At 62.2% G+C, this 24,042-nt stretch overlaps 1 protein-coding gene across 2 annotated transcripts in view; it reads right to left on the reverse strand.

Annotated features, from left to right (window-relative positions):
• Positions 1-1,637: 1,637 nt before the first annotated feature.
• Acox3 (acyl-CoA oxidase 3, pristanoyl) overlaps positions 1,638-24,042 on the reverse strand; it is a 37,214-nt gene continuing 14,809 nt past the window's right edge. Inside the window, exons 8-18 of one of the 2 annotated variants that reach the window (XM_047566494.1) lie at positions 21,513-21,609; positions 19,820-20,002; positions 18,426-18,548; positions 16,722-16,842; positions 14,763-14,885; positions 14,565-14,678; positions 12,995-13,110; positions 7,057-7,231; positions 5,662-5,729; positions 4,930-5,016; positions 1,638-2,281 (exon numbers count right to left, since the gene is read on the reverse strand). In XM_047566494.1, the coding sequence (XP_047422450.1) occupies positions 2,162-2,281; positions 4,930-5,016; positions 5,662-5,729; positions 7,057-7,231; positions 12,995-13,110; positions 14,565-14,678; positions 14,763-14,885; positions 16,722-16,842; positions 18,426-18,548; positions 19,820-20,002; positions 21,513-21,609 (1,327 nt within the window). In that variant the 3' untranslated portion in view covers positions 1,638-2,161. The remainder of the gene's footprint in view (positions 2,282-4,929; positions 5,017-5,661; positions 5,730-7,056; positions 7,232-12,994; positions 13,111-14,564; positions 14,679-14,762; positions 14,886-16,721; positions 16,843-18,425; positions 18,549-19,819; positions 20,003-21,512; positions 21,610-24,042) is intronic. The other variant, XM_047566495.1, reaches the window with a different exon arrangement.

Genomic DNA, 24,042 nt, shown 5'->3' on the forward strand with positions numbered 1-24,042 from the left:
TCCTACTCCCCGCCTCCCACCGCGGAAGTGAGCCAAGCTGGCCCTGCGCAGAGCCACGCAGGGGCGCCTCTGCCGTCTCCTGGGAGGCCTGCTGATTGTCACACTCCCTGACGGGGCAATGGCCCAGCCACCCGCAAAGCGTGTGTCCCTGTTCCCGTGGAAAAGCCACACGTGTGCACACACACGCGCAGGGACGAAGGTGCTGGGAAGAGCACCACTAAGATGTTACCAGCCGGGAGGACCTCCTGAGCGGCAGGGACACAGGTGGCACAGGCCACTGTCACCACTCAGCTTTAAAGTAAATACCTGAAACGGACCAGGTGCTACTTCTGAGTGCAGGGTTGTAATAGTCATTTCTTTTATGAACTATTCTACATTTTCCCAAAACAGTACCTAAGGACCACATGCTGGTTCTATCAACAGAAAGAGTGTTAGAAGGCAGAGATCGTTGGAACGTTTTATTCAGTTATTCAAATCTGTGCTGCTGTTTTCAAAATGTTTTATTTTTAAAATGATCTTTACTTAAAAGGCAGATTTCATAACATCACCTCTGTATCTTAAAGCCGCTCCACCTGCCCCCAGATCCAGCCAAACCCTCAGGACTGGGGCAGAGCTGCCAGGTGGCCCGGCAGGCCCAGCAGTCCTGCGGGTGGGCTGCATGTCCCTGGACAGCACCCTCCACAGGTTGCAGATGACGCCTGCGGACTGACACTCCATGAAGTCAGACTCCACTGGACGGTGAGCCACCCCTCTGATGGACGCAAGGGTGTTTCTCACAGCTGCAGTGAAGACACAAACAACGCAGGGAGCTGGTGGCCATGCCCTGCAGAGTCCACGTCAGGGAGCCCGCATGTGAGACACCAGCAGGCGCGTGAGCTCCTTCCAGATGCAACGTTCCCCTGACCTCGGACAACTTCCATGTCCTGTTGACGAAAGGACAGGGAGCTTCCAACCAAAGGCCAGACGGTGAACCAAGGTCGCACATGATCAAAGAAAAAAAAGGCAAAACACAGAGATCTTCCGAGGGGCCCGCCCTGGACAGGTGATGAGCCGGGGCCACAGGACTCCACTCTGGCTGGATACCTCCCAGAACTGGCAGTGGGACACAGGAGGACTCAGGACTTGTTTCTCACGGTTTGGAAAAGCTGTGGACCTAGGCAGAGAAGCCCCACCATGAACGCACGGCTTGCGGTGTCTGGCGAGGGCATCTGGTAGAGATGGAGAGCCCTCAGCTGCCAGGTCCCCAGGCCCAGCCGCTCCTTGGGCTGGGAACCCAGGCTGGTGGATGAGCCGTGAGCCCTGACCCCAAGCCTGAGGTCGTGGGAGGCGCGAGCCCCGGGGTGCCGGCAGCTCCTGTGGTTTATTGTTCGGGTCTGTGCTCAGAGCCAACCATGGGGTCGCAAAGGGTCTGGAAACTTCCTTCTCCTTTTCTCTGAGAGCAGGAAGAAATGGGCATGGTGGGCCACGCCCTCAAAAAGCAGCAAGAGCTCACTGAACTGTGGCCGGGCCATGGGGCGCCCCATGCGTGTGGAAGGGTCTGCTGAGGGGCGTCAGCGGGGGCCCCAGGCACTTTGCCTGCTGTAGGAGCCAAGGGACCAAACCAGTCGACAGAGCCACCTGCTCTGGTGGCTCAGCTGGTCACGCTGACACATCACTGTGCCCTGTGGCTTTGGGAAACTTCCTCAGTGAAACCTCCAGCTGTACAAAGAACAGTGGTTACTCTTTTCCCTAAAGATCTTAGGCTGTGGCTCGGAGGGCCTGTGGTGCAAGTAGGAAGGTCCAGTACGACCAGCGACGTGAGGAGCCCAGCTCGAGGGCGAGGATCAGGCTGGACCCTCGAGTCCTTGTGGAACAGAGCCTCATAGTGCCCGCAGGCAGGGTCAGGAGACCCCGATCTGGAGCAGCCTCCTCTACAGCAGGGACCCAGCCCAAGGAGGAGGTGTGGGCTCCAGTGGTCACTCGGGTCCTTTCGTGCAGCAATCCGCCCCCTGGACTGACCCGTGCGGCAGTGCTACCCGACCCAGGTGCAGGCCAGCGGAGCCGGGCACGGTGTGGCAGGCCAGCTTGGAAGAGGCCATCTGGGCGTCTGCTGAGCTGGGCTTCATGTCCATGTCTTGCTGGCTCAACCGGCTCAGCTACATCTGTGCTGCGGCCAGTGTGGCTACAGCTTGGCCCGGAGGCTGCCCACCACGGGCTTGTTCACCGAGAACTCTGGCCACCACGACGGCCGCTCCAGCACCCCGCCCTCCTGCAGGATGGCGTTCCAGAGGTTCTTATGGAGCTGCAGGAAGAGAAGGGGCTCAGTCAGCTGCACGCGCACATCGGCCCCCGGGGAAGTCGGGGTGAGGACACGGGGTCCTCCACAGAAAAGCGTCAGGACGTTTTAGGCTCAATTTGTAGAAACACTTTTAAAAGTGGAAAGCAATCAGGAAACTTCAGTTACAAACTAGCAAGACGTGTCTGTGACGGCAAGCACCAGCTGCTCCCCAGGGCCCCTGCAGAGGCCCCTGGACAGGCCAGCAGCCCCGCCTGGGAAGCCCACGCCTGCCATCTGCTCAAGACATGTCCTCTGGCACCTTGCCCCACCAGCCGCGCAGCCCGGAAGCACTGGAGCGCAGGCTGGGGCTGGGGTGCTGCTGGGCCCCGTGGCCCTCCTCCTGCCCCGGCACAGCCGCGGCCCCTCCAGGGTCTTGTGCTGAGCCGCTTGCTGCTCAAGTGGCCTTGTGGGAAACCCAGGGCGAGCTGCAGCTACCTGGGAGGATGGTCCTGAACCAGCCTGGCTGCACGCTGACCCTCACGCTGGGTCGCAAGGGCAGAGGGGCCTGTGACTCTCAGGACTGGCCTGAGGGAAGGGGCCTGCCCGAGGATGGCCCCTGCCTGCGCCTGCCGCGCTCTCGGCTCCCCAGCACCGACAGGCCGCTGCTTCTCCAGGCGCACGCCAGGTGCCTTCCTGGGAAGCAGCCCACCTGCTTCACTTGTATTCTTCACATCCCCTCCACGGGCTTCGCTCACCGACAGGGAAGCTCTTACCTGGTGGCACCTGGTTAAAATTTGGCAATTTGAAACTGGGAGAAAGTGCATGTTTAGGCCACTCTGCCAGGTGACACCACCGGGTTTGACTGGCACCCAGAGCCAGAGGGCCCTCTCCATCCTGGGGACAGTGAGTGCCCCTTCCTCTTCCAGTCTCCTGCCCACAGGCAAGGCAGCTGCCCAGATGCAGCAGCCGAGGCACGCCCTCCGTGCAGGACGGCTGTGTGCTCGGGTTCTCCGCAAAGCCACCAGGTACCTTCCGTGGCAGACTTCCTCGCCTGTCTGCCTGGTGAGCCCACAGGGGCAGGACAGACCCCTCTGCCCAGGGCTCCCATTGGGACCCAAGGTCCCCTCCCCATCTCCTTTCCAAGCACCAGGGCCCTGATCTCTACCTGGCCCCTGGCTGCATCAAGCTGCCTGGGCAACCCTGGGCTACCCACAGGGCTTCTCTGGATTTGTCGCATCAATGAAATGGACGGGGCCAGGGAGGGCAGGCGAGAGAGGGCAGAGCCTCACTGGAGGACCACGGGCCTCTGGTGTGACTGTCCCTGGCCCTCCAGATCTGAGGGCACTCGGGACTTCCATGCTGCCCACTGGGCCAGGTCTGCCTTGGGGCGTGCCCATCCCCACCCAGGGTGGCCTGAACTGTGCTGAGGCCAGGCACCTGCCCTTCCCTGGTTAAGTCCATCATGGCTTAGGAAGGGCTGCTTCCAGGGTCTCCTGCCCAGCCTCCATTTAGGCCGAACCCCAAGTCGGCAAGTGCCTCAGCAGCAGCTGGTGGTCTCGGGCGGGAGGCTGGGGCTGGGTGGAGACACGGCCCGTGCCACAGCGCACAACTGCAAGACCTCAGGTACGGGAGGAGAACACTTTGAAACGCCAGGTTCCTGCGGTTCGAGGGGAAGATGGCCCACAGATGGCGAGGTTCTGGGCGAGGCCAGGTGGCGGTGTGAGCATCACCCTGTAAGGACACTGCCACGTGGGGGTGAGGCCTTAGGCTCAAAGATGGGTCACGGGCAGTATGGCTGGGGACACTTTCCTGGGGTGCAAGCAGGCCCTGCTTGGCTCAGGAGAGGGAAAGGAGGGTGCTCCAGGCAGCAGGAGCAGGTGCCAAGGCCCTGGGCTGCGAAGGGGCCCGGCACATTAGAACAGCGAGAGGATGGCGAGGCTGGTGTCCAGCGGGCAGAAGGGCATCCCTCTGAGCAGTGCGGGAGGGCGCAGACTCAGCACAGGGCCGGGGCAGGGAGGATCTGGAGTGGGGGTGCTGTGGGGGCTCCGTTGGGAGAGGCCGACCCAACTTGCTTCTTAAGAAACCATTCTGGAGCTCAGCAGCAGGAAATGATGGGCTACTCAGAGGACGTGGGGAGCCCAGGTGAGCAGGGAGGGGAGAGCGGCCCCCAGGGCTGTGGACAGTTGCAGGGAACAAGGGCAGAGGCCTGAGCTGCAGTGGGGAGGAGGATGTGACCAGGCCTGAGATTGTAATGCAGCAGGACAAGCGCGGCACTGGCCAGGAGGAGAACAAAGCGGGGCCCAGGATGGCCGTTCATTATGTTGGCAGTGCTGACTTGTGTCTGGAACTGAGGTGGCAGGAGCCAGCCCTGAGCTGGGCCAAGGCCAGAGCAGGCAGCAGGGAGGGTGGGGAGGCAGAGCCGACCGTCACACCTGGGCCAGGTGCACAGTGTAGCCACCCCGTCCCACAGAGGAAAGCAGGCTGGGGATGGCATGGCCAGGAGCCAGTGAGGGCACCCCGACATCAGGACCCCCGCCCTGGAGCCCTCTGAAGTATCACCATGTCCCAGGAGGTGCAAAGGCTCCTGACCCCCACCACCACCTCAGCTCTGCAGAAACTCCCGCCAGCCCCTGACAAGGCCACGCCCCACCCAGATACAGGGGGGCCCTTACCTCCCCGTCAGCTCTGCCAATCGGTGAGTCCAGAACAAAGTCAGGAGGAGCTATCACATCCACCAGGGCAACTGCGTCATCTTTCAGCTGTCGGGAAACACAGTCCACACACTTAGCAACACCCGCGATCTCCAAGGCCACGCTGGGCCACCAGCCAGGGCCACTAGAAGCAGAATGCGAGCAGGCATAGGCAGTGCTGACCCTTGGCTGGGGTCCCCCTGCACTTGGAGGACCCACTGAATTGCTCTTTGCTCGGGACCCCGAGGTTTGCTGCTCAGCAAGGTGGGGAGGCTGGCAGAGACCCCGCAGCCCGTTAACCGGAGCTGTCCCCAGAGGCGCGTCTCAGTCCCTGGTGGACATGGGGATGGCCGCCTGGCACAGAGCAGGTGGCCAGGAGTCACAGGACTGCAAAGGGACCCAAGGGCTCCTGTAAGGGCCAGCAGGGTGCAGGGCCCTTCAGGGGCAGCAGTTTCAGGACCCCAGTTCTGTCGCCTGGATTGCTATTCAACACCACGGAGAGCTGTCTCTGAGGAATCTTTCCTTTGAGTGACTGTGACAGAATGCCCTGGCTACCCTGCCACCCAGGCAGGAACGGCTTCAGTGGTTCTGAGCGCAGGAAGCAGTGTGAGGTCATGGATGTGTTGCGCAGGCCGCCGCGCCACCTGGAGGGCGAGCATCGTGACTGGGTGCGCTGGCGTTCTGCAGGCGGCACATGGCAAAGAGAGAACTCACCTGTGCGCACAGGTCCAGGACGGCGCTCTCCAACAGCATCCCTGCACACTCACCAGACAGGTATCCGCCTGCAAGCACAGCCTTCGTCACTCCAGGGCCGGTGGCCCGTCCGCCCCTGCCCGGCCCGCAGCAGTGCCTCCAGGGGGCTGTGAGTGGCCCTGCAGGAAGGCTATCCTGGATGGGGATGTCAGCGGTCACTGCCCCTGGCCCCCCTCAGGCCTCAGTCCTCTGAGCACGTGAGAGCAGGTCCTGGGCCAGAAACTGGTGGGCCTGGCAGAGGCGGTGAGAGGCAGTGCCCTGAGGGCGGGGAGGTGGGCGCAGGCGGGGCAGGAGGCTGGCAGCTGCCTGCTGAGGAGGAACCTGGAGGGGCTTCGAGGCTGAAGGAGGCCTCAGAAGGAGGCGTGAGGCCACGGCCACCAGCCCCTGGAGGCACCCAGAGGGCCACAGAGTCCTGGCATGAGGGCCCATGGGTGAGAGAAGTTCCCTGGTGTCACCCAGCCCCTGCAGCTCTCCTCCGGAGCCCCACAGGTCCAGGGGCCCGTGCATCTGAGCGTTGGCTCAAGGATCCCGCCTGGCAGGGTTTCCGTCTGGAGAACCAAGCCTGGCCCAGCAGCCTCCTCAGGCAGCAGTGGGCACCGGCCCTGCCAGCTCCACCCTTGGCCGGGCACTCTGCTGGCCTGGGTGCTCACAAGGCCTCCGCAGGGCAACCACCACCCTGAGGGGCCAAAAGCTGGTCTTGGTGGGGGGACCTCATTCTCCACAAGCCCAGACACACCACAGCCCAGGGGTGGGCACACAGCACCCCTCCGCAGGAAGGGCTCATGGGGTGACCAGGACAGAGCACCTGAGAAGGCTCCTCGGGTGGAGAACACTGGTCTACCCTGGCCCTGCCAGTCTTCAGGGATCAGCCCGGGCACTGCCTCTTCCAGACTGGGAAGATTTCCAGACTGGGGACTCCGGGAAGTGTCCCAGCAGCCCGGTCCCATGTCTGCCTGTGGCCCACAGGGCTGGGCCCCACTCTCCAAAACCCAGCCCACTGCTGGGCAAGAGCGAGGGCTGCAAGCCTGAGGTTGCCTGGGCAACCGAGCCAGACCGCCTCCTGCAGCAGGGGGCAGGCCGCGCAGCTGAGCCCACCTAGCAGGAGCCACGCGCGCCCCAGACTCACTCACCCCGGGGCCTCCTGGAGGCACCTACCAACAAACGCGAGGCTGACTGCAGGGCCCGTGGGCAGGGGCTGCTGCACCTGGTCAGCTGGCCTGACCTTTCTCTGGCCCCATGCTGCTACCATCTGCTGGCCTGAGGTGGCACCGTGGCACCTGGGCCCTCAGCCGCCATAAGAGTGGGATGAGCCAGCCTGGAGGCGCCTGGGCCAGGAGGACAGGGTGGAGGACTCACCTTGATAGAGCAGAGCCGTGTGCCGGTTCAGTGACCACAGGGTGTAGAGCGCGCTGAGCCGCCCCAGCACGGGCCGCAGGGAGGGCGGCACGCCGGGGCCATGCGTGTGGTCGTGAAACCTCTGGGCCACCGTGAGCTCCAGGAAGGCCAGGGCCAGCGGGCGGCAGTACTGCACCTTGGGAACAGGACACGGGCCTCGGGTGACCGGGGGCGGGGCGGAGAGGCCCCTCGGCTTGGCCTCCACATGCAGTGTGCACCCTAGGAGGACAGCGGCGGGAGGACGGGCACCAGGCGCTCGGCAGGCAGTCCCAGATGCCACGGCGATGCCTGTGGGGGCACAGCCGTGCGCAGCCTGGCGCTCACGGCCCGACACTCGCGCCCAGCTCGGGCGTCTGGAACTCAGCTCAGCCTCGATGGACAGGGTCTGGGCAGGCTCAGCAGGCGGCTGCTGCCCCAGGGGAGGTGGCGCCGGCATGTGCCCCCAGGGTGCAGGGCCTGCTGTCTCCTGCAGCTGGGACACTCAAGGGACCCAGAGGGCTCCGTGGGTTGCCCCAGTGACATGGTTGGCAGTGGTCTCTACTCCACCTAAGTTCCCAAGAGGTTGCTCTGCCCTCTGCTCAGGCATTGCATCCCAAGACAGGGCACCGACACACAGGGCCGTGGAGAGATTCTGCCCAGCCAGTCCGCTGGAGCTCTGAGCGCGGCTCGGGGCAGCGGGAGCCCCGCTCCTCTCTGGGTCGTGCTCTTTTTTAACCTACACCCAAAATGTTTGCTGACGACCCTTTGTTTTTCTTTCCTTGTCTCTAATTTACGGTCTGACCAGGTCTTCAAGTCACGGAAACAACCATGTGCTGCTTGGCTCGTGAGAATGAGCGAGAGCTGCTTCAGAGGTTAAGGCTGATCCAGCAAGAGAGGGAAGGGACCACCATGCACACCCTACGTGGGACACTGGCACGCAGCATGTGAGAATGAGCGAGAGCTGCTTCAGAGGTTAAGGCTGATCCAGCAAGAGAAGGAAGGGACCACCATGCACACCCTACGTGGGACACTGGCACACAGCACGGCACAAGGACGGGTCCCACCTGACTGCAGGAGGATGGAGCCTGGCTCTCGGGCTGGCTCATGCCTCGGGCAGCACAGGGGCTCCAGTTTGAGGCTGGCGTTCCCCAGGGCCCCATGCAGAGTAGCAGCCTCTGGAGAGCAGATGCGTCCTCCCTCTGCCTCCTGCCAGCCTACCTGGTCCAGTCCCAAGATGCCCACAGAGCCATACGCACTGTAGGGCAGGCCAGCGGGGCCCCCGGGGCCTCTGCCATGGCCTGTCCTGTCCCCCACTCACATGCCACAGTGCGCGAGTCCCTGCTCCAGCCAGTGGAGGCTGGCGGCAGACTGGGAGGTGGGGACTGCTGTGGACCCCAGCGGGACCTGCACCCAGATTTCCCAGGGCTCTGCTGGTGGAGGGTGGGGTGGGCCCTCAGGCTGGCTGCGCAGCTGGGCCAGGTGCTCTGGCTTCCTGGGCTCCCCCAGCCTCCCTCCACCAGCTGATGAAATGAGGACTTGAACCAGGTGGGCTGGAGCAGGGGGTTCCAGAAAGTTCCACCAGCACCCAAACACACCCCATGAGCCCCTCCCCACCGAGTGTCCTCTGGGGACCAAAGGCGAGGCCAGTCTTGCTCTTCTCCGTCTCCTCCTCCCCTCAACCACACGGACTTTACAGTGTTTGAGTGACACCCTGTTATCGTGTCTTTCTGTGACAAGGGCACGTTTCCATATCTGGTAGGTCACAGGCTGGACAGGTGGGGGTGAGACTGGAAAGAGCTGCCCCGTAACCTTTAACCTTGCCACCACGGAGCAGGACATGTGGTCCCTGAAAGTGGCAGCTCTCTCACTCCTGTGAGCAGTGTGTGCCGCCAAGAGTGGAATGTCTCCGAGCAGAACTGTCTACGTCTATGACATGGGAGCCTCTGGTGAGGTTCAGGATCCGCGTGGTCTCTCAGGGGACACGTGGGAGCCTCTGGTGAGGTTCAGGATCTGCGTGGTCTCTCAGGGGACACGTGGGAGCCCCCGGGTGAGGTTCAGGATCCGCGTGGTCTCTTAGGGGACACGTGGGAGCCTCCAGTGAAGTTCAGGATCCGCGTGGTCTCTCAGGGGACATGTGGGAGCTCCCGGGTGAGGTTCAGGATCCATGTGTCTCTCATGGGACATGTGGGAGCCTCCAGTGAGGTTCAGGATCCGCGTGGTCTCTCAGGGGACACGTGGGAGCCTCCAGTGAGGTTCAGGATCCGCATGGTCTCTCAGGGGACACGTGGGAGCCTCCAGTGAGGTTCAGGATCCGCGTGGTCTCTCAGGGGACACGTGGGAGCCCCCGGTGAGGTTCAGGATCCGCGTGGTCTCTCAGGGGACACGTGAGAGCCTCCAGTGAGGTTCAGGATCTGTGTGGTCTCTCAGGGGACACGTGGGAGCCTCCAGTGAGGTTCAGGATCCATGTGGTCTCTCAGGGGACATGTGGGAGCCTCCAGTGAGGTTCAGGATCTGCGTGGTCTCTCATGGGACACGTGGGAGCCTCCAGTGAGGTTCAGGATCCATGTGGTCTCTCAGGGGACACGTGGGAGCCTCCAGTGAGGTTCAGGATCCGCGTGGTCTCTCAGGGGACACGTGGGAGCCTCCAGTGAGGTTCAGGATCCGTGTGGCCTCTCAGGGGACACGTGGGAGCCCCCGGGTGAGGTTCAGGATCCGCGTGGTCTCTCAGGGGACACGTGGGAGCCTCCAGTGAGGTTCAGGATCCGCGTGGTCTCTCAGGGAACACGTGGGAGCCTCCAGTGAGGTTCAGGATCCGCGTGGTCTCTCAGGGGACACGTGGGAGCCTCCAGTGAGGTTCAGGATCCGTGTGGTCTCTCAGGGGACACGTGGGAGCCCCCGGGTGAGGTTCAGGATCCGCGTGGCCTCTCAGGGCATGTGCCCCATGCCTGAGGAAGCACCTGTGACGTGGCTGTTAGTGCCCTACCAGGATTCAGCATGCAGGACACTCCCTTGGGTTCTTGGGAAATGTACGGATGAGACCAATGGTCACCTGTGGGAAACGGGCTCAGGGACAGACTCCCTCATCAGTGTCACTGCAACCAGCAGATCTGACTGCAATACTGACCAAGGTGGGCTGGGCATGGTGCAAGGGCGTCCCCACTGTCACTGTACCGCTGGTGCCCCAGGTCAAGTGTGTCCTGGAACTCACAGGCCCGCCTGAGCAACTCACTGTCTCCAGAGCTGTGCCGGGCGTGGACAGACAGCAGGGGCCGCAGCCTGCTCCGGAGCAAGCTCCTGGACCGTCCCAGCCCCACAGAGCTGTTCCACTGTCCCGAGCTCAGGCTGAACAGGCACTTCAGGAGTCGCGGCTGTGGACCGCGGCCACCCTGCAGCAGTGAGCCTGGAGGCTCGAGGGCGGAGGGCACACAGAGGGTGTGGCCGTGACTAAATGGCAGCACCCTCTCTCACGATGGTCCCCAAGGCCGGCCTTCCGTCTAACGAACTGTAGCACACCTCCAGTCCCAGGAGAGAAAGGGAGAATCGGGTACTCAGTGTGCCCAAGTCTAGGGGCGTCGGCATTTGAATGGGCAGTGGACACTTTAGGCAAAATCCACTCCAAGTTGTCCAGGTCCAGACCCAGCAATGCAGAACAAGGGACAGCTGGGCTCTAGGTCTGCCGGCCCAGGTCCCATCTCCCAGCACAGTTGAGCCAGGGGGCCTGGGCTTTGCTCTCCATCTCAGGTTCTTTACTTCCCAAGGGGACATAAGGGACGTGTAGAGCCCAGTGTGGTGGAGGGAGAGCAAACGTCCCCGTGCAACCTCTCCTGCAGATCTCTGCAGGGGCTCCAGGGAGATCCTCGTGGGGCTGGTCCCAGCGCTGGGGGCAGCAAGGCAGGAGGCAGGGGTGGCCACAGCACCTTTCTATAGGACTGGCCAACGTGGAGGGGCAGCCTCCCGGCCAGGGCACTAGGAAATGCCACAGTAGGTAAGCTGGACAAGGTACTCGCTATTGCCAAGAGCAAGTAGATGAGGAAAGTCAGCAAACCTGCCCTGGTAGTAGAGGAGCAGGGACTCCTGTCACGTCAACAAGAGTGGCCGGTGGCTCCCCAAAGGGCAGCCTGTGGCGTTGTCACTGACCCACTCCACCAGTGCCCACTGTGGCCTCCCTGCAGGCCCTGGCCTGCTGAGCCGCAGCTGGGAGCATGGCGTCCCTCCAGGCACAGAGCCTGCTGGTCGGGCCCCGCGGGCTTCCCGCCAGGCTCGGTCTGAGTCTGCCGGGGGCGTCCGCCGCTCTCCGGGAAGTCGCGTTCTGCTTTGGTTTTGTTTGGCAGTGCTGGGATGGGGCCAGGCCTCACGCGCTGACCGAGCCCTCCAGCACTGAGCCGCACCCCCAGCCCAGAAACGCTGAACTTCTAAACAGTCAAACCCGAGTTTTCTTTTGCAGCTTCTGCGTTTCCTGTCTTAAGAAGGCTTGTCCTGGCTAGGTCGAGTAAGCACTCAGTTTTCTCCAGGGCCACATGGCTGCGAGCCTCGGCAGATGAGCAGAGGCTGGCTCCCACAGCCCCCTGCGCCCAGCCCAGGGCTCCGCGAGCTCTCAGCTGTCGGCACCCTCACTCCTAAACGTCCTGTGATCCTGAGCAGGAAACGGGCCCAGCCTGGGGCCACCTCCATCTTGGCCCCTCCCCTCTTGCGGCCACACAGCAGCATTGTCAGCTCCCAGTTCCCCAGGGAACCCATCCCAGCTGGACCCAGAACCCGGAGGCCTGTCCTCCTTGCCCCTCACTGAAAGGCTGCTAAGAAGTCCATTAGTGAAGCCCCCAGGCAACGTGCTCCTCAAAGCACCCAGACACACACAGGTGCTGAGGGCACAGGGCAAGAGCCCGGTGCCTGCTGGGGGCAGCCGGAAGGGCTGCTTGGGCCTGCTGCGGTGCTGAGGGCAGTGCACTGTTGGAGGGGTGTCCCTGTGCCCCATCTCTTGGGGGTCTTGGTTGGTAACGCAGGACAGCTTGCTGCTCATTTGAGAATGACCACTGGACCATCAGGCAGGAGTGGCCAAAGCCACGGCCACCTATCCTTTCCAGATGACTAGCCTGCCATGGCCCAGGCCCAGGCCCAGGCCCAGGGTACAGAAAGCAGCCTGTGCCAGAAGCAGCCTGTTCCAGTGGCCTGCTTTGGGCCACTGTGGCCCTGATCTGAAAGCTGAACTGACCCTGGCCATCTTCTGAATTCATTTAAGTCATGCATTGCATTTGACTCAATCCTGGCCAGCAGGAGCTTGGGAATCAGGAGCTGTCCCCTGTGTCCACAACCCAGGCCAGGAGAGCCCAGCACTGGGCCCCCAGGGCAGCTTTACCAAGGGGAGGGGCAGCAGGGGCCCCGCGAGACCCCCACTGTGCTCATCAGGGGCCTCCTCACATGTCCCATCCCCATGGGTCCATGGCACAGGGCTGATCCGGACAGCCTGGCACAGCAAGGAGCTTTATACCAGGTGCTCTTGCACAGAGGGCACCGACTGCGGGAGCCACGCACTGCTCAAGCCACTGGTGAGCTACCCGTGGCCCATTCCCACCAAGGCCCAGGGAGGTCGACGGGGCCTCAAGAAGAGCTGAGCAGAGAGCCACGGGGCGGCTGGGGAGCCCCTGTTCCACGGGGCGGCTGGGGCCCACACTGGCGTTGCAGCCCCACCGCAGACCAAGGCTGCCACGGCCCATCTCCAGTCCAACAGCAGCAGCTCTGGGCCCCAGCAGACAGCAGCAGGCATGGCGACCAAGGCCCTCGCCCTCTCCCTCCTACAGAGTGCATCCCAAGGCCCCGATGCCCAGACGAGGGCGGCAGCCACAGGGATGCTGGACTTCCTGGGGACATGAGAGCAGAGGAATTAGGGGCAAAAAAATAAAAAAGCAAATTTTAAAACAGATACCTGGCTGTTGTTTCTTGCATCAAAGTCGCTGCTTCCGGATTCCTTCTCTCGATTTAATTTTTGATAACTCTCTTGGAGCAAGTAGCACACCAACCACTTGTATGCCGCCAGGGGGACTTCAAAACAGGAAAGAGGGAAATTAGCCACAGAGCACTCAACAGCTGTGCGTGCCCACCCCGGGACAGACGGGCAGGGCCGGCTCTCAGCACGTGGACTGGCTGCAAAGTGTGTTTCAGCACACATCCGCACAGCACGGGGGTCTGGAGAAAGCAGCTCCTGCCACCTGTCAACAACAGTCTGTGTCCCAAAGGTGAGGGTATTGGGCCCGGTGAGTCTCCAGACTCGCTGGCGGATCCTGGAAAGCCACACTCCCTCCAGTCCTGCAGAGCCAGAGGGCCAAAGGTCACTATATAATGCTTCCCTGGATCCAGACGAGGCCAGGGCTGGTCAGCCAGCCCTGACTTGGGGATTGTGACCATGAGTCCTCAGGACACAGCTCGCAGCTTCTTCAGGCACGTTTCCCCTCCACCGCACTCGTGGTAGTTAGGCATGGCAGTGCAGAAGCTGGAGTGCCTGGCGGGCAGAGCGCTCCTGCCTCGGTATCCGCAGGGGAGAAGGTGGGTGAGCCAGGCGGACACAGGGGAAGCTGGAGCCCACATTCTGGTTTCACGATGCCTGACGATGTGGGGTGAACTTTGGTTGGCAGAAGGGACTACAGTGGTGAGGTCATTTTCTAGCACTTTCTGTGGCAGCATTTGGGAAGCTCGGGAATCGACGTGCAGACGTCCCGGATCTTCACGTGTCCCCCTTTGCTGTTAGCCCACTAGAAAGGCAGACGGACGGCAGGAAGACCTGCTAACTCAGAAGAGCTGGACAGCGGGTACAGCCGTGCTTCCTGGACCACCCTGGCGGTGACAGCGGAAGGGCAGCTGCTCCCGCTCTCTGCTGCAGGCCCCCACGCAGCAAGGAAGCCGGCAGGACCCAAGGCCGCGGAGACGTGCTGGACGCTGAAGTGGCCCTGCTCCAGCTGGCGAGGGGCCTGGCGCCTGGGCTGCCCTGCTGCTGTCCTGCTGGGGAGGAGGCTGCTGGCACTTTGCCCTGGGGTCCAGGGCCCTCTAGGACCCCAAGCACGCTCGTCCTCTGGCCTCTAAGTGCAAAGCCCACAGTCCTCTGGACAGTGCTCAGCAGACGGGACCGTCAACTCTGCAGCAGTGTGGCCTGTGTCTCAACGCCAGCGGCTCGAGGGCTGAGGGGCTCAGGACACACGGCAGGCCAGACCAGACCACGGGGCCCCGCCCGCGCCCAGTTTCAGGGGGAGAGGTTTGGGGGAGGGGAGGGCACCCTCCTTTCACCCTGGAGTCAGCACCCCTGAGCCTCAGGCACAGAAAGGTGACCCAAGAACGGGTCATTGAAGATGAAAGCAAATGCTCAGGCCACACCCAGTCCTCCTCCTGCCCCTCACCCCAGCCCAGCCCCAGACACCCCGTGGCCCAGCATCTCCCAGGGTAATGTCAGAAAGCGAGAGTGCCAGGGAAGCCCCTGGCCCGTGACCGAGGGGAGAGGGGCACACCTGCAGAGTCCAGCCAGTCTGCAACATGGGCCCCTGGCAGCCTCTGGCCAAGGATGGTGGAGTGGGCCTCCAGGAAGTCCACGGTCCGCAGGGGGCTTCTGAAGCAAGCTCCATCTAGGACACACGCGGCCTGACCTGGTGACGGGGACGCCCAGCCTGCCCGCCGCCCTCCTGCTGCGGGCCAGCCGTGCCGCCTACCTGGCGCGCCACGCTCCAGGAAGCCCAGCAGGTAGTTGCTGGTCTGCTGCAGCAGGACGTTGTTGTCGCCTTCGTACGTGCAGTTGGGGTCGTTGTCGTCTCTGAGGTCGCCCAGCCGGCTTACTATAACAAGCCACAGCATCTGTCATGCCCACACTCGCCTAAGGGGCGCCACCGCCACGGCCGGCATGAGGAGCCCCGCCCCGCGCCCGGAGACAGAGCACTCGCGGCTGGCTTCTCCCAGCCCGTGCCCCCAAACCGCCGCGTGTCCACCATGGCGAGACCAGTGGTGCCTGGGCGGGGCGGGAAGGGGTGCCCGCTCAGCAGGGGCTGGGCAGGGGCTGCACGAGCCTCCTGAGGCCTCCCTGCAGCTCAGGTCTCTGGGACCGGCCCGCAGATGGGAGGTGGCCCGGAGCTGGCTCACAGCGGGACAGACCTTTCTTTTCAACGGGAAACCTTGGACGTCTGAAACCCTGTCCTGCTCTCTCCTGCCAGCAAGTGACTCGGTTCCTTACAAGGCCCTCGCCAGACCCTCACCCACCCAGTCTCCTCCTCAAATGGGAACTTCTGCAAACGTGGGGCTGGAACAGAGGAACCCAGCCAGACAAGCGGAGGCACCGTGGCCACGCTCACACGCCGTTCAGATGGAGCCAGCCAGAGGCTGACGGCGCTCAGTTGAAGGAAGCTGTGGACACTTAGAAGCTCTGGTCATTTTCAAAACGCTAACTGGCATGCTGAACCTAGATACGGCCTTCACACTTGTCCCTGTTGACTTCGGTCTCACTGGTCTTGGCCCAGTGTTCACGGAAGTTAAGAATCTCGATTCAGTCATCTCTGTCGTCTGCAGTATTACTGACTCACTGTCCTTATTCCACCAAAACTGGAGCAGAGGAAACTGTTGACAGTGTTTCTATGGGTCATAACAACAACAGAAAAGCCAAGAATTTGCCCTGAGGACAAAAACATGCCTGTGAGTAAATCCTGCACAGCCACAGTCACCCGCACAGCAGCGCATGTCGGGCAGCGTGTAGGGCACAGAGGGCCAAGCTGCTGCCCAGCGGGGCTGGAGAGGCATGGCTCGGGCAGCGGCGACAGACGCCATCGAGGAGTGTCACCTTCCCCGGTCCTCGCCCAGGCATTCACCCCTTGGCCAGAGCCAAGTGAAGAATGAGCACCCTGGAGCGCTGCAGAGCACGGCTTCTAGGGACAAACAGCTTTAACAGCCGATTACTGAAGATCATCCCGCAGGAAGGTGGGCAGATACGCTGCAAATAACGACAGTGACAACTGCCAGGCCCCGTGGCCCATGCCCGTGACCCCAGCAGGCAGCCAGGCTGAGGCAGACAAGCACAATTCAAGGTCCGCCTCAGTCACTTAGCGAGGCCCTGGCTCCAGATACAAGAAAAAGGGCTGGTGCAGCTCCACCTGCCGTGGACATGAGCGAGGCCAGGCCTGGCCGCAGGGAGTGCCCAGGAGGACTCAGTGCCAATGGCGCGCTTTCCTTTCTAGGTGTCAGCGCTTGCACTAGCTTCCTACCGGGTCATCAACCAAAAGGCGGCAATACGAACGGACGGCTGCCTGCTCTGCCCGGCTCCTGGTGGGCTCCCTCACGCGTTCCGCCATGCTGCGTCACTGTCCAGGTCACCAAAAGACAGACATCAGAGCAGAGGGCGCTGTCTGGGACAGGGGTCAGCAGACCACGCCTGGCCTGGCTCGTGGCTCAGGCTCTAAGGGCGTGTGGCTCTGTCGGGCTGTGAGGGCCACTCAATGCTGCCAGTGCAGTATGGAGACACCACAGAAAGCCTGGGAGTGCCCGGCAGGCTGTGTTCCACGGAACCCCATTCGCAAACCCAGGCAGCAGCTGGGCTTGGCCCAAGGGCTGCAGGGTGCTGACCCCTGGCCTAGCGTCAAACGGCAGGGCTAAGGGCAGAGACCACCATGCACTTCTCCAGAACCTACTGGCCAAATAGCCGTGTCCACCGCAGGCCTCCCGGCACTCCTGAATTCCTTGCTGGGCGGTCCACGAGGCCAGGGGCTTGCCGGCCGATGCCAGAGCGTGGATCTCGCGTCCGAGCTCTGCCTTCAGGTGAGGAATCCAATGAGAACAGGTGAAAAGACCGTGACACTTCAAGTCAGGCCCAGAGTCATCAACAACACAAAGGACCGTGTCCCCTCTGCTCTAGTCCAAGACACCCCATGATTCAGGAGGAGGAGACCCAACCTTAGTTGTGGACGGGGAGATGTACCCAAGAGTGGCACAGCATGATGAGTGGACCATGGCTCTGTGCAGGACAAGCCTCAGGGCCACCAGGTGGGTGACTGGAGCCCTGCAGAGGAATGACCGCTGCCCCAACTCTTGGAAAGCTCACAGATGCCATGCGAGTGGCCAGCAAGAGGGTGCTCCTGCTGCGAGGGGAGGAACCCACACAGCACTGGACACGGTGCCTCCCTCCGAGGGGACGAGGGCCGGTCGGGGTGGTAGCTCACGGCAGGTGGAGAAGGCGTGGCCACCGACAGGCCCTGGCAGGGCGCTCCCTGCCTCGTCCCAAGCCCTGAGTGTGTCCCATAGAGTCCTGCTGCTTCACTTGACAGTTAGGAAAACAACTAGAGAGAAACACCTGCTACAGAAAATGATCCATTTTACTAGTGTTTTCAGGTTCAAATAAGGGCAACTTCTCGTCCCTACCATGCCTGTCTGGTCAAGAAAGAACAGGCCCGATTGTGCTCCGTGCCACTAACACCAGAGAGCGAAGATGTCAGCTGCCCAGAGTTCCCGTGACTCATGCCAGGGAAAAGCACACTGGACCCCTCCACTTCCCCCACGGTGCCCATGGGACCTGCGGCCAGCTGCAAATGCCCCCCTCCGCTCACTCCCGGGTTTACACTCAACATTCCAAGGTACGGGATCAGACGGGCTCCTTGGGATGCCTTGGGATGCTGGCATGACCCCAGGTGCAGCAGTCCCGTTGTTTCCAAATGCACTTATCCGGACTCACATTTCACTCTGCTCAGGCAGCAGCATGGGGGCCTACGGAAACCCCCTGTGCACCACCGACAGAAAAGCCAGGGACGGACCTGTCCTTAGTTGTGCTGACCTCAGGGGATCTGCATGCCCGTTCCTGCACAAATCCTTGCCTGTCAACTCGAGTCCTGTCAGTGGGACTCAGCTCTTTGTGCTGTTGTTTATGAAAGGATCAGAACCATGAAATCCGCTGAGGGGCTGGTAATGGGGATTTTGCAAACCATCGTGTTCTCAAAAGGAGAACGAGAGCTGAACTCACAGACGGGAATTAAGAGTCATGTCAGCACATGCTTGAGAAGCTGGGGCGTGCACACAGCCCAGACGGCTCCAGTCACAGCACAAGTCAGTCCCAAGTGTCTGGCACAGCTGAGGGACATGTCACGGGCCTGGTTCTCACAAATCAATGCACTGACTTTGCTTTGAAATAATGGCTGGGTGTGGCTCAGTGGAAGAACACCTGCCCAACATGCACAGGGTCCTGGGTTCAACTCTCAGAACAAGAAAGGACAGAGACAGAAAGGGAGAAAGGAATGGGGGACGCAGGGAGGAAGGGGGACGAAGACTTGCAAAACCCAGCAGAAGCTGGCTGCTCCACCTCGGTGAACCTGAACACAGCGCTGAGCAGCGCACAGACGCCTCACCTGCCTGGCCCCGTGGTGCCCCTGCATCAGGCCTTGCTGCAGCTGCATCAGGTCCAGGAAGAGGGATTTGGAGAAGTGGTCCAAGGCATAGGCAGCCGCCAGATAAGGAAGTAAGCGCCATTGCTAGAAGAGACCAGACACGGCCCAGGTCCTCTTGAGGGGCAGACCACTGCCACCCAGTGACCTCAGGCCCCAGGAAGTCCACCTGTGAACTGGCTCCTGGGCCGAGGCTGCCTGGTGCACAGGCTGGCTGGGTCCCAGCCTGGGCGTCGTGGGCCTAGAGAGGGTGACGCAATCTCCCTCACACTTTCGGGAAACTAGGCTCGTGTGGCCTGGCAAGCCCTTGAAGGTCAGAGAGTGTGTGATTTTTAGCTGTGCACACCAGCAGGGCGGGGGACAGGGGAAGGGAACCAGCTGCCACGACCACAGTCCCACATTTGCCGGGCTCCAAAGGCTGTGCCGGCTGCCTCCACGTACAAACCCATCCAATCCCTCAGACCCTGGAAGGGGCGTGACCAGCAGCACCATCAGACACAACCCTGGGCACCGAGTCGGGGCATTGGCCCTGCCGCCTGTCAGGGTGGAGCTGGGTTTGTGGCTGAGCTGTCCTGGGCTCCTGACGTGCAACTGGAGGGGGCAGGTGTGGGCGGGCCCTGGGCTGCCCAGGCGTGGACAGCACCCTGCTCCCCTGCTCCCCTCCACACAGAAGGACTTAGCCTTGGTGTAAGAAAAGGTGAAGGACAACTGCAGTGGTCACTACTCCGCAGAGTCACTGGACACACCAGCTCATGCACAGCTAGGCCCCAAGCCTGGCCAGATTTACCCACTGAGCTCTGACTGCCCCCCGACCTGATCCTTGGTCCCCACCTGTAATGTGGGGGTCAAAAGGCCCACCTGCCTGGCTGCACAGCCCAGCATCCAGCAAGGGCAGAGGCCTGTGCTGTGGTGAGGGGTCAGTCCCCCTGGTCTGCGCCTGTCTGAGCTGCTGCCTGGGTGTCTGTCCTGCTGTTCTAAATGCCACCACAGGGGACAGGGCTCTGCACTCACCTGCTGCTTCTGAAACTCATTTCCTTGGAATCACGTCCCAGAGCAGGGATGAATGACAGGCGGACATGCAGCCCACCACCAGCAACGGTGGCATGACCTCGTGAGCACGTCAGGGGAGCACACCCGCCGCCCAGGGCCTTGCCTGACTGCTCTGCCCTGGGCCCTGCTCTGGCCATTTTGCACACGATCCTCTGGACTAAAAGCCACCCCAAGGCCCTGCTGCCCGGAAGGCCACACTCCTTCCCTGTCCTTGTACTGCCTGACGGCTTGGACCTGCTCCTGGTGGCCAACCTGCCGTGTCCAAGAGCAGGTGAGCCCAGGGGTAGCAGGCAAGCAAGAAGTCGCACCTGCAGCTGGTACTCAAGCACGGGAACCTCCTCCTCCTCTGTGGGTCCAAACTGGCGCCGAGTGGCCGAGAAGCGGAGTGCTATGGACACGGCCAGCTTCAGGTTCACCACGGACATGCCGATGATGGAGACCCGCCCCGAGGACAGGCTGCCCAGTGACACTCCGAAGCGCTGCCTGGCGTCCTGCAGAAGAGAACCAGGTGCGAGTGTGGGCCAGACGAAGACGAGGCGATGTGTCCTCCACACGCCAGCCTCCACGCCCAGACGGCAGCAGCGGGCTGCAGGCACGGCTGTCGCCAGGGAATCCTGGGTGGAGGGGGACGCCCAGCTGCTGGAGGAAGAGGTGCCCGAGCAGAGGGAGCAGCAGGTCACGGCTCTGCAGGAGTGCCCTCCTGGGGCCCTGCCTGCACCTGGGCGGGAATCCGAAGTGGCCTGGGTCGCTGGAGGGCAGCAGGGTGCCCATGGCCTGGGAGTGTGGCTCTGGCCCAACATTCTGCTGATGAAACAGGCTCCTTTTATCCCCACCCTGTGAATCCCCAATCCAGGGGTCAACAGACACCGTGCTCGCTGTGTCCCTGTGGACAGGTGACGCGAAGCTCTTCCGTTTTCACCCTACGGCCCATCACCACCGTCGGGGCTATGGGCACGTCCAGTGTGCAGCCTCCCCAAGGCGCCTGGGCTCCTCCCTCCTGCCTCGCTGCTGTATCTGCTGTATCGTGGGCTCTTCTCCACAAGGCGGTGGCACCGTGTGGCATCTTCCAGAATGCTGCAGGCTGCGGACGCGCACCACAACCTCTCGCAGAGGAGGCTCGCGGGGTCTAGGGTCACCTCATGGTGCTACTTCACACCCGTGCTGCGCTTGAGAAATCTCAAGTTCCAGTGACTACTGTTCCACTGATATCAGACCTGAAGGTTCCAGAATTTTCTCTCTGAAATCCTTCCAGCTCCTCTCCTGAGACCTGGCCAGAGTCTGCTCCTCTGGGAACACCCGTCTGTGGGCTGCTCGTCCACACTCGGTCACTCTGGGCCTCCTCAGCCCCTCCCGCTCCCCGTGGGCAGCAGGGGCCCGCCTGGCTCTCTGGCTGTGCTGTGGCCCCGGGGCTCCTTCTCCAGGTCCCCGGCTTGTGACAGCTGGGCCGCTTTCCCAGCTTGAGGTCTCATGCTCCGCGGCTTCCGGCCTCAGGGTGCTCCGTCTCTCCTTCCTGCATCCGTCCCCCGCTTCTCATGGGCAGGTGACACGGGTGTCCAGGGAGTGCCCTTCTGAGGATGCTCAGGCACAGAGGTCTTAGCCATGAGCTCGCAGCCCCGAGGCTCAACGCGACCCGGCCAACTCCACTCAGGCCACGCGCCTCTGCTGTCTCGGGGAAGCGGGTGGCGAGTCCCAGAGGCAGAGAGCCTGGCTGGTCGCCAAGTGTGGTTGTTCTCCAGCGACCTCTCCCTGTGGACACTCAGGTGACAGTGCCGGGGAGTCCCCTAACCAGAATCCCATGGGCGTGGATGCCCCGAGTCAGCCTGTGACTGCTGCCAGGCCAGGCTCACCCTGCATCCAGCACTGTGTGACCAAGTCCCCACCCTGGCTGGGAACACAGAACCCAAGCCAAGGAGGGCGGCCCAGGGCCTCGAGTGGCAGGTCTCACTCAGAGCTGCAGCAGGCCCTGCAGGGAGGCCCCGGAGCCCTGCAGACTCCTCCTACCTTAAAGGGGGTGACGTAGGTGCCCTCAGGGGTGACGTCCCCAGTCCTGTTCAGGAGGTCCTGGCGAGGAACCCTGACCTTGTGGAACATGGCGAATCTGCGGGGAAGAAAGGGCAGCGTCTGCTAGGCTTCCTCCTCTCCCCGGAGGGCAGCACGAAGGCACCACCCCCCAGGTCAGGGCCCGTGGTGGCCTGCAGAGGACCATGAAGCCAGGACCCTTGCCCAGTGGGACAAGGTGCTCCTGGAGGACACACAGGGCCTTTGTGCCCAGCAAGGCCCCTGTGCTGCCGGCCGGACGGGAGCCGGCGCTGAGGAGAGGCATCCCTGAACCCACGCTGCATCCTCCAACCTGAGCCACCGTCCAGTGACAGCAAACTGAGGTCTCAAAACACTCAAGACAAACCAGCGAACCTGTGCGGCCATCTCGCCACCCAAAGGAGGTGACCTGTCCCTCCTGAGCAGCTGCATGAAGATCACACGGTCACCCTTATGGACCAGCACGTGTTAAACACTGAAGGTGCTTTTATGGCTGTCGGGTCAGGAAGACCTACTTGGAACAGTCTGGGGAACACGGTTAAGCAAAGGGGTGCGTGTTATGCGGACCACCCCTCAAAACCCCAAATATGAGCCAGACTGATCAGTGGTTCCCAAAGGAACCCAGCCGATGACTGAGATCGCTCACAACATCCGAGAGGACGTCTTTTGTGACACCAAAGAAGACCTCATCAGTGGTGAACAGCTGTCCTTGCTGGGGACAGGGGACAGCCTGCTGGACAAGGAAGGTGCTCCTTTCCCGAGACCTGTCCTCCTTTACACCTGGCTGGCGGACGTCCCGCCCAGCCCACCCTCGCCATCCCAGTCAAACACCAGCAGGAACAGACACGCTCTGCACCTGCCGCACCCTTTTCCAGGCTACTGTGTACGGTGACCCTCCACTGACCTTCGCCTCTCTCTAGCAGCTGGGTCCTCGCTTGAGGCACCCGAACCCAGCCAGGCTCTCTCCCCCTGCCTTTCCCTGTGAATCCACCGATGCTCCTTGGAAGGCAGCTGGGCTACTGCCTCCTCCAGGAAGTCCATCATGATTCTCCGCCCCCAAGAGGCCAGTAAGGTGGACTCTGCCCAGGACACCAGGGGGTGACTCTGTTCTGTGGTGACACTTAACTGTCCACTCGCCCTCATGAGCGTGTCAGTGGGGGTTTGCCATCCATAACAGAGCCTCAGTGCCAGGCACCTACTGGACGCTTCAGCACAGAATGGACAGCAGTGGGCGAGACTTTATCCTCTGGGGTACTGGGGTCATTCCCCAAAGCCACAAGTCCCAACAGCCTTGAAGAGAAGATACACAAGCATCTCCCCACATGCCAGGGACAAGCAAAGGCAGAGGGCAGCGGGCATGGCGGAGGAGGCCTCCCAAGCTCCTAGGCACCTCGGGGGACTGGGCAAGGGAGGGATCCAGGCCGGTGTCCAGCAGGAGGCTCCTCTGTGGGCCTCTCCTGTGCACGAGGCGCAGGCCTGTCACCTAGAAGCTCAACGGTGCCCAGCGCAGCGCGTCCAGGGCCTGCGGGTGGTGGGCGCTGCTCCTCCAGACCTGCGCAGGTGGCTGCCGCGCCCACCCCTGCCCTGCAGGCGGCTCATTCACAGCACCCACCTTAAAGAAAACGGGCCTCGGTGCCAAGGCCCAGAGCCTTCTAGCTTGTTGCCTGGAAGCCCAGGCCTGCTCTTTGGGCGTGATTCTGTAGCAGAAGGTGCCCGGGAGGGAGCGGGCACCTCCTCCGCATTGCCCAGAGCAGGCAGCAGAGGCGCCTGCAGCCCAGGGACCACTGCAGCTTGGCCGGCCACACCGTGCCACCTCTTCTCTTTGGGACTTCTGTACCCCAAATCTGTCCCCAAAACACTCAGACAGGGCCAGCTGGCAGGCCAGGCTGCACTGGAGTAAGGGGTTGTGTAGGTGGCGCAGGGTTGTGTGCGTGTGGCGGGAGTGTGGCACAGGCAGGAGAGGCACGGGGCATGAGTGTGGCTTGTGTGGTCAGGCGTGAGGGACACAGGGTGTGTGATCGTGGCGTGTGGTGAGGTGTGCCATGTGTGCTGTGCCCCTTCTGCCCTGGGCCTCCCTCTCCCTGGGGCCTCGCTCCAGCTCCCCAGCACCCCTAGAGTGGACCTCAAGCCTGGGTCTCCCAGTCACCTCACAAGGGATCCCCAAGGCCTGAAGTCCCAGATCACCACACAAAGTACCTACAGCCCCCTCTGCGTTTGGCTGAAAAAGCCCCTTGGAAAGATCTTTCCCATTTTGCTTTCAGGGCTGTTTAGTTAAAACTGATCCACAAGCCTGTGTTTGCTGGATCTCCAGCCACACAAGCTTGGGGTTCTCGGGTGACAGGAGCTAACTGCTGACCGCTGCTTTCTCCACAATGGGCTGAGCTGACCCTGGGGCCAGGGAGGGGCAGTAGCACCGGCGGGAAGGGGCTGCGTGCGCCCTCTGCTGGGCAGCCCGCAGCTGGCGGAGGCGCCCACCCTGCCAGCGGCACTCAGC

The sequence above is a fragment of the Sciurus carolinensis genome, chromosome 10, assembly GCF_902686445.1.
Source record: "Sciurus carolinensis chromosome 10, mSciCar1.2, whole genome shotgun sequence".
Taxonomy (NCBI): Eukaryota; Metazoa; Chordata; class Mammalia; order Rodentia; family Sciuridae; genus Sciurus; species Sciurus carolinensis.